The 10206-nt window shown below is 45.5% G+C and overlaps 1 protein-coding gene across 1 annotated transcript in view; it reads left to right on the top strand.

Annotated features, from left to right (window-relative positions):
- The first annotated feature begins 4929 nt into the window (after positions 1-4929).
- Positions 4930-10206, top strand: part of SLC5A8 (solute carrier family 5 member 8) — a 70565-nt gene continuing 65288 nt past the window's right edge. Inside the window, exon 1 of the mRNA XM_077846043.1 lies at positions 4930-5349. Coding sequence (XP_077702169.1) covers positions 4999-5349 — 351 coding nt within the window. The 5' untranslated portion in view covers positions 4930-4998. The remainder of the gene's footprint in view (positions 5350-10206) is intronic.

Raw genomic sequence — 10206 nt, 5'->3', positions numbered from 1 at the left:
AGCCCTTTATCTGATGCGTCATTTGCAAATATCTTCTCCCATTCTGTAGGTTGTCTTTGGGTTTTGTTGACGGTATCTTTTACAATTGCACCCAAAAGCATAAGATACCTAGGAATAAACCTAACCAAAGAGGTAAAGGATCTATACCCTAAAAATTATAGAACACTTCTGAAAGAAATTGAGGAAGACACAAAGAGATGGAAAAATATTCCATGCTCATGGATTGGAAGAATTAATATTGTGAAAATGTCAATGTTACCCAGGGCAATTTACACGTTTAATGCAATCTCTATCAAAATAGCATGGACTTTCTTCAGAGAGTTGGAGCAAATTATTTTAAGATTTATGTGGAATCAGAAAAGACCTCGAATAGCCAGGGGAATATTAAAAAAGAAAACCATACCTGGGGGCATCACAATGCCAGATTTCAGGTTGTACTACAAAGCTGTGGTCATCAAGACAGTGTGGTACTGGCACAAAAACAGACACATAGATCAATGGAACAGAATAGAGAATCCAGAAGTGGACCCTCAATTTTATGGCCAACTAATATTCGACAAAGGAGGAAAGACTACCCACTGGAAAAAAGACAGTCTCTTCAATAAATGGTGCTGGGAAAATTGGACATCCACATGCAGAAGAATGAAACTAGACCACTCCCTTGCACCATACACAAAGATAAACTCAAAATGGATGAAAGATCTAAATGTGAGACAAGATTCCATCAAAATCCTAGAGGAGAACACAGGCAACACCTTTTTGAACTTGGCCACAGTAACTTCTTGCAAGATTCATCCATGAAGGCAAGAGAAACAAAAATGAACTATTGGGACTTCATCAAGATAAGAAGCTTTTGCACAGCAAAAGATACCGTCAACAAAGCACTCCTTAATATGAATCTTCTGGGTTTTCATTCTACCTCATACCCAACCTTTATAGAAGTATATGGCCCCTCCGATTTCTGACTCTTCCTTGGGCTATTATTGTACAAACTGCTTCGTTCTTATTGGCTTCCTTTCCTCAAGGTATTTCACAAGTGAGGAAAGCTGAAACCTATGTCACTTTCCCTTCGTCTGTCTGCATTCATTCTTCCCAAACTGTGGTGTTCATCTCATCTTGCCTTCACCCAGTCCTTATGGGCTGACACCTATTTTTACTCCTTTGATGCCATGTTAGTGGTAATTTATGAGGTACTGGGGTATGTACAAGGAATATATTTTAGTACATGTTTTTCTTTCTTTGTGTATAATTTTCTGTATCCAAAAGAAGACTTGAGATTCCTTGCAATAAAAGATACATACGTAGGAAAGGGTGAGACTTGGGGAAAACAACAAAAATCAAGTAGCAAAAGGAGGGAAATGTCTGTGCAAGAAAAGCAGGCTAAGGATCTGGGCTTTGATAGCACAAATATTGACCTTACTAATAAGCTGCTGTGGCAGTTTGCTAGAAGGAAAAATGTGAAGAGTTTCGTAGCCCCTATTATTTAGCAGGAAGCATACCAAGACATTAGATAAGACTTTTCCTGCTAAATGTATTGGGTTGGTAGATCCCATTATTTAGTAAAAGTACCTACCAAGACAACTCAGAATTGATTACATAGAGTTGGTTCGAGTGAGACTCAGATAAGAAAGACACAAAAAAAGATGTGTGTGGGAATAGAGATGCTAAGTACTGATTCATATACATCTTTCCCAACACAAATCATGTGACAATGGCAATTGTACTGAAATTTCCAACTTTACTCAATATTCCTAGGTGGAAGGATGTTAAGAAAGTACTCCTAGAGGAAATTGTGTGCTTTTTATCTTTCTTTGCCAATTTAAAAAGATATTCTGAATTGTGATTGCTATTTCAAGGTAAATAGGCAGACAGTAGAAAGTATATTGGTAGAACACTTTACTTTTCCTCTCAAAAACAAGAGGACCCCCCCCCCCCTTGGTAAGCATATGGGTAAATCTGGATTCAGGATCCAATAAAATCACTCTCAGATTTCCTAATTTCACTTCTGGAAATTTTGGGGGAAATTCTGGATGCCAACAAGCATCGTAAAGTAGGATCAGTACAGTAGATTTAGCATGTTTTTAAGGTAACAAACAGGGATAGGTTACAAAGATGGGCAAGCACAGTCCCTTTTCCCAAGGAGCTTATCTTCCATCCACAGGAGATAATAGAATGGCATAGACTTTTAACAGAGACACCTTTCAGAGTTTACCACCCTCCTACGTGGAGAACCAATCCCTCTTCCCTACCCTCAGGGTGAATCTATGCAGCCCATAATGAGAACCCTGCTCTTCTAGACAGGGATCAGATTAGATTAGATTAGATTAGAGGTCTGGGGACATGTAACCAAGGCTGCACCAAACGGATTTCTTCTCTCAGGTATTTATTTATTTATTTATTTATTTATTTATTTATTTATTTATTTATAAGATTTTATTTATTTATTCATGAGAGTCACAGAGAGAGATAGAGGGAGAAGCAGACTCCCTGCAGTGAGCCCGATGCGGGGGGGGGGGGGGGGGGGTTGGGAAGGGGGTAAGGGTGGGGGGGGGTGGAGATGGGAATTGATCCCAGGACTCCAGGATCACACCCTGAGCCAAAGGCAGAGAGAGGCTCAACCACTGAGCCATCCAGGGATTCAGAATTAGAATTCAAAGGTGCTGATGATTCTGTGCAGTCCACTGAATTAAGGGGATTTTTGACCGTGTACCTGTGGCAATGCAGAGAACACATCTGGAGAAAAAGAGGGAAAAAATTAAGCTGGCATATAGAATGGCTTTCCAGTTCCTGTTTTTGGACTCATAGCATCTATAAGATGCTCCTACATTAAGAGCCTTAATCAAAACAACTGCAATACTGTACTACCATGAAGGCCAACAAATGAGTATAAACATGCTACGAGAGCTAAAATAGTTGAGAGAGTATAGCAGGTGTACTGTAAAGCAGGTGGGATTAGGAGATCTTGTTTCCTGTTGAGTTTGAGTGCCAGGCACTGAGAACAGGAGAAAATGCTGTGTCTGTCCAAGAGAGTCATAATAAGTGCAATGATAGAAAATTTCACACAGTTGGCACATAATTCCAAGCCACATATTTGTTTAAATGATTGAACTGCTTGGCTTTAGCTTCTATTTCCTTCTTTATTTCCCTTTGAAAATGTTATACAAATAGCGCCAGCTCACAAAAAAATAAAATCTGAGATGGCTTTCTTTGCATACTGGCTTGGGTTAAATGCATTCTGTGGATTGTTTACCAAGGATCAGCTGGTAAATCATAAAGATGTATGACAATGAACAAGGAGGGCCTGAAGTAGAACTATGCCAGGTACTTTTGACTGGAGGGTCTATTTTACAGGAAAAACCCGGGAGTCACATTGCTTTACAAGAGTGACTCAGGTATTGTTAGTAATATTTCAAGGCAAGCCACCTAAAATATCACTGGAAATGATCTTGTTTTCCATATCTTAGCATCTTCATTTAAGTGTACATATTTATGTCTGCATTTTAACATCTATCTACATTTGAACTCTACAAAATATAGCATTGTGATTCGAAGAACAAATTCTGCTATCAGACCTGGAATAAAAATCTTAATTGTCACCATTTCCTTGGGCACATGTTTTTTTTTGTTTGTTTGTTTGTTTTTGTTGTTGTTTTTTAAGATTTTATTTATTTATTCATGAAAGACACACAGAGAGAGGCAGAGACACAGGCAGAGAGAGAAGCAGGCCCTGTGCAGGGATCCCAATGCGGGACTCGATCCAGGGACTCCAGGATCATGCCCTGAACCAAAGGCAGATGCTTAACCACTGAGCCACCCGGGTGTCCCGGGCACATGTTTTCATCTTGCTAAGCCAGTTCCTTCATTTGAAAAATGGAGATGATTCCTACCTCAAGGGTAATTGTAAGAATTACACTAGTTAATTGCACAAGATGCTAAGCATGTTCTATGTCACATAAAAAGGCTCCTTAAATAGGTATTATACTATTATAATTATACTATTATACTATCTCTATTAATAATATAGAAATTATCATGTTTAGAAGAGACTGTTCAGGATCAGAAATGTTTACTGAACGAAAAGACAGGCACCAATAGGTCAGATTTCTTCCTCTCCTTTGTGTTCTCTTACCTGCCTAAGAACTGGGACCCTCAACTCAGCGCACACTGTCACCAGAATCGCCCATTCATTTATCAAATAAAGCGGTCTAGAAAGTAGGTGTATCTTCTGGTAAGAACCCGGACTGTTGAACTGTAAAGCTAAAAGTACAGGCGTGACAATCCTTGGACCCACGCCGCCTTATTTAAACGGTGCGTCCACTCAGGTGCCACTGGAGGCCCAGCGCTCCCTGCGGATCCGACGCCCGACGCAACCGGAGGCTCCCGTCCCCGTAGGTGTCCGCGGCGCTCGGCCTCCCGGCAGCCTAGCCCGAGCCGCACCTGCCCCGCCGAAGTCCCGGACGGAGGAGCTCGGCTGCTGCGGGGGGCGCAGAGGCCGCTGGCGGCGCCTTCCCGCGTCCTTACCTCCGCGGGGCCGGTCCGGGTCCGACACCTGCCGGCCGCCTCCGATCCCAGCCGCCCCGCCCGCCGCGCCGGGAATAAGAAGGGAGCGCGGGGCCGGTCCGGGTCCGACACCTGCCGGCCGCCTCCGATCCCCGCCGCCCCGCCCGCCGCCCCGGGAATAAGAGGGGAGCGCGGAGCCGGTCCGGGTCCGACACCTGCCGGCCGCCTCCGATCCCCGCCGCCCCGCCCGCCGCCCCGGGAATAAGAGGGGAGCGCGGAGCCGGTCCGGGTCCGACACCTGCCGGCCGCCTCCGATCCCCGCCGCCCCGCCCGCCGCCCCGGGAATAAGAGGGGAGCGCGGGGCCGGTCCGGGTCCGACACCTGCCGGCCGCCTCCGATCCCCGCCGCCCCGCCCGCCGCGCCGGGAATAAGAAGGGAGCGCGGGGCCGGTCGGGCCGCTGGCCGCGGGGCCCGGGCTGTGAGCGCGGCAGGGCGAGCATGGGCGCGGCGCGGGGCATCGGCAGCTTCGCCGTGTGGGACTACGTGGTGTTCGCCGCGATGCTGCTCATCTCGGCCGCCATCGGCATCTACTACGCCTTCGCGGGGGGCGGCCAGCAGACGTCCAAGGACTTCCTGATGGGCGGCCGCAGGATGACCGCCGTGCCCGTGGCGTTGTCCCTCACCGCCAGCTTCATGTCGGCCGTCACCGTCCTGGGCACCCCCTCCGAGGTCTACCGTTTTGGGGCCGTCTTCAGCATCTTCGCCATCACCTACTTCTTTGTGGTGGCCATCAGCGCCGAGGTCTTCCTCCCGGTGTTCTACAAGCTGGGGATCACCAGCACCTATGAGGTAGGGGGACAGTGGGCTGGGGACGAAGTGGACGGTCGGGAAGGGCTTTTCAGGATCGTGGGGGGATTTTCCGGGGAGGGGGGACCCACTACCGTAGCGGAATCTCTCCGCGTCCAGGTCCTCACCTCCGCTGCCCTCCCCTTTAGGTAGAGCCCGGTAGAGGCGACAGGATCTTGGAGGTGAGCTCAGCGAAGCAGGGCGGCTTCCGAAGTAAAGGGACTGATTCCGACTAGTGCTCCCTAAGGCCATTCCTTGTCTGCTTTAACATCTTTGATTCAGAGTCAAGGGGAAAGATTGTAGAACTTTTTATTTGGGGGAGAGCAAGTTGTTCAAGTCTTAGTCCCTCCTGGTCAAAAGGGACCCCCTTGTCCCAGGCCCACAGGCACCATTGTCGTTCGTTCCCAGGACCCGGAATAGAATTTGCCCCCCCTCCCTTGGTGCCCTAACTCATCTCAGTACCTGGTGTGTGCGGCCAGATTCTACCACTCACTAGCTGGGTACACCTGGGTGACCCATTGTGCCCACTTTTTCATCCCAGAATGAAAATAATACCAATGACCCTACCCAGTCCTTGGGAGGATTAAATGAGGGGACTCAAGTGCAGCACTCACAGGAGTGTCTCCAGCCCAGCGAGTGAGGGATAAACGCTTGCTGGCTGAAAGTTTTTGTGGCGGTAGTGGCAGAGGTGGTCACCTTGGAGTCCCCCAGAGGATTTGGCCACAGGGCTCTTAGCCTCACCTTCTCCAAATGTGGAAAGATGATGAAGGAAAACCATGTCTCCTGTGGTTATAGTCTTTCTTCAGTTTTTGGAAGGAAAGGGCTTTGCAAAGATGGGGATGTTGGGTTTAGTTCAAAAAGCTATCAAATGGCACCTGGGTGGCTGGTAGTTAAGTGCCTCCCTTCAGCTCAGGGTGTGACCCCAGGGTCCTGGAATCAAGTCCCGTATCAGGGTCTCCACAGGGAGCTTGCCTCTCCCTCTCCCTGTGTCTCTCATGAATAAATAAATAAAATCTTAAAAAAGAAGAGCTGTGGAATGGGAGTGTGGGATGGGGGATAATAAAATCTCAGGGCAGTAGGGGGCCTGTTTAGTGCCCTCCGTGGTCTCCTTTACCGAGGTACTAGCCCATGAACAGCATGGACAAACCTGGTGTAGTTTCCTCTCTCACAGGTCATTATCCAGAGGATGCTGATGCTACTTCTTAGCAGTCACCTCAGTCTTTGAGTTTAGGTTACTGTCTCCTCTAAGTCACGGGAAGGTGATTTCCTAATGAGGCTGGCTCAACTGGTGCTGGCCATGGGGCCTCAATGGCACAAATGTTGGTGACAAAGTGCTTGGGCTATAGTGACGCCATCCAGGGCAAGGCACCCGTGGGGCAGCAGTGCCTTCCCTTCACTCTGCCCATTGTGTTTGGGAAAGTTTAGTCATCATCCCGGAGGTGAGCAGGATGGAATTTCTCTGTTTTACTCATAGGTGGCAAATTGGCTGTTCCAGGCCAATCTCTGTTCTCTTTTTTTTTGACCCTTGCGGTGTTTTGAAAGAAAATTAATTTAACATTTATGATGTTGCAAGGTCAAATAGAATTCCAGATTCTAGCATCTTTTGAAAATTTAGAAGCCTGGTGACACTGGGCTCACATTCCCTGTGTGCAGAAACTCCAGTTTTAAGGCCATGACTCTCACTCCCTGCTAATTTCTACATTGAGGCCTCATCATTGTCAGTGCCTAGTTACTTTTTTTTTTTTTTTGGCCTTATGATAGAGAAACCTCTGTCTTCTTCATTTTGTCTTCCTCAAAAATGCAAAAGGGGAAAGGGAGAGGGGTGAAGGGGATACTTGGTTTGGAGGGAGATGTGAGAGGACTTATTTCTTAGTGGATATGAGGGATAGTCCAGTATTTTAATATACGAACATCTGGCCGATCCACTTGTGTGTGTTTCCTGATGAGCCCTTACCTTAGGCAGTTTGAGTCTGTGAGCTCTGCTCTGTAGTTAACTAACTCCAGGACTCAGAAAGAGCTCAAGAACCTGGCAAGAGGACTTCAGTCCCCAGAGGTGAATGCTCCTCTCATAAGCACTGACCTATGCCTCTTCGGAGCAGCGACATTAACTAAACCAGAAACAGAGTTCCCACATTTCTCCCGTGGTGGAGGCTGTTAGCAGGATTCCATCTAAAATGTCGCAAAAAGTTAATGTTTACTGAATGCTTAATACACATGTGGCACTGGGCAGCATGTTCTACACACGGTCATCATCCAACTCAGTACTCAAAAATGATCCTGAGGAGGGGGGGTTCCTCGGAGAGCCCCGTTCTGCAGATACAGTTAAGCTACAGAAGAGGATGAGGCCAAGTAGCCTGGAGGCCGTGCAGTGGTGTCTACTGGCTACTTCTAAGGCTTTGGTAAGTCTGTTTATGCCCCCCAGGCAGGGCTTATACATGCAGGGAGAACAGGAGAAGCAGAATAGAACACCTAGAGTCATGTTCATGCTGGCGGGTGCCCTGCAGCAGGTGTCAGCAAGGTTTGAGCACGTGCTTTGTCCCTGACAGTTGGCCACTGCAGACGCTTTCTTGTGCATATTTTTTGTTTGTTTTATGCTGAGAGTGGAACCATTTACACAGAATAACAAGTCCAGCATTGAGTGATACCCTGGCATTCTTGCTCAACTCCGAAATCTCTTTGTAAGAAACTTAAGAAATCTTATGTTTCTTTAGCTAGAATTGGCTGTTCAGAGCACATTTGTCATCTATTTATCCCTGTCTTCAAAGTTTAGGCCTGAGAGATGTTTATCCACTAGCAGACCTACAGACTAGTAGTATGATGCAGGAATCCAGTTTCATTCCCTGCTTCTGCAGGATCTTTCTGGATCCATGAAATCTGTTTGTTGGAACTGAGCTTTCCAGAATATATGTGTATGTGTATGTATACATGTGTGCACATATATATGTATATATATGGATTATATTTATGTGTATATATTATTCATATGTAGTTATGTTAATATATATGTATGCTTATAATTGTGAATTAAGTATACCTGTGGATTTGGATACCAACTTCTTTTTTTTTAAAAAAAGATTTTATTTATTCATGAGAGACTCAGAGAAAGAGGCAGAGACACAGGCAGAGGGAGAGGCAGGCTCCTAACAGGAGCCTGGTGTGGGACTTGATCCCAGGTCCTGGGATTATGCCCTGAGCCTAATGGAGATGCTCAATCACTGGACCACCCAGGCGTCCCTGGATACCAACTTCTTAATATCTTAGTTTTGAATAATAGTTTATGATATTTCTCCATCCATTTATATCATTTGAGAGCCTCCAAACCCCTGCAAAGTAAGAGGGAAAAGAATTAATACAGTGATCCTCATTTTTAAGAGGAGGAGCTTGAGATCTTCAGTGACTACCCCGAGCTTGTGCCGTCTATGAGGGGGACTGGGTGGAGGGCTGGAACTCCTCCTAAACATGACACTGTGGTGTATAATTTTTTTCCCTGTCAATTGTTTTGGAAGGTCCCACTGTGTGTCAGTGCCACCTACTCACTCAAAGCCATGGTCAGTGTGCTAACTTATTTATTTAGAATAATATAGTTGTTCCCTGCCCAGGTTTGGGCATTGAACGGCTCTAGACTTGAATTGTGGTTCTGAGAGCTGTTAGGTTGCAATTTTGGTGTTCTCTCTGATCTCCGGTGCCCTCCCTGCTAAGAGGTATAATGGCCTCGGGGTTGTTGGGAGAACGTCCAGTGTACACAACGAGTACTCTATAGCCCTCACCTGTGATTCGAGAGCAAAAACATCTGGTGTCATTTCCCCTGATTATTACTTATGTCAGTTTTTCCTTCCTTTCCCCCCATGGTATATGAAAAGACTGTTTTCAGCTTTAAAATTCTAAGGGAGTAATAATATTCATGTTAAAGAAAATTTGAGATCCTAGCTTCCTTTTAACTCTAAAATTCTATGATTCTAGCTCTATAATATATTATGATATATAATGTAAGAGATGAGCAGACTATATTTTAAGATATAGCAGATGTCAAGGAGAATAGGAAAAATTAGCAGGGTTGTTGGCTTTGAACAGAAACTGACAGGCTGATTTAAGTAAAAAAAATAATAATTTATTTGGGAGGATATTGGGATAGCCCATAGAACAGAGTGAAAAACTGAACAAATAGTCTGTGAAAAGGACAGAAGCCAGAGAAGCCTCTTGAGGCCACTGTCAGGATCAGTCTACTTCTGCTCCAATCATTTGTTCTTTATATTTTACCTCCAAGATCCAAATACCCATTGGAAAGAGGAGCCAATTGGCTGAGTGTGGGTCAGGTGACCCTCCCTGGGTCAGAAGAGGCAGGGCACCTCAATGGACAAGTCCATCACAATTGCCTGCTGTGGGAAATGGCTGATTCCCAAGTGAATCAGGGAGGTGTCTGAAGTCGATACCAAGAAAAAGAGAAGAACAGTGCTTTGCTCATTCTAAAAATGCAGAATATAATCCATTTATTTGATATTCTGGGAAAGCCAAAACTAGGGATGGAGAACAGATCAGTGATTGCCAAGGTTTGGGGGCTGGAGGGAAGTATGATCATAAAGAAACAACATACCAGAGTTCTCTGAGGGCAAGAGAACTGTCCAGTTCTCTGAGGGCAAGAGAACTGTCCTGTGTGTGTTAAACCCAGTGAACCATAATTTAAAGCAAGAGTAAATTTTGCTGTATGTAAAGAAAAATAGCAGGACATGACATAGGAATATGGAAGACAAATCCCTTATGAAGTTGCTTAAAATTTCTCTTCTAAAAATTTAAATTCAATGTAGTTAACATATAGTGAGTATATTATTAGTTTCGGGGGTAGAAGTTAATGATTCATCAGTC

Source organism: Canis aureus, chromosome 13, assembly GCF_053574225.1.
Source record: "Canis aureus isolate CA01 chromosome 13, VMU_Caureus_v.1.0, whole genome shotgun sequence".
NCBI classification, from domain to species: Eukaryota; Metazoa; Chordata; class Mammalia; order Carnivora; family Canidae; genus Canis; species Canis aureus.
This window is presented reverse-complemented; position numbering and strand designations above follow the sequence as displayed.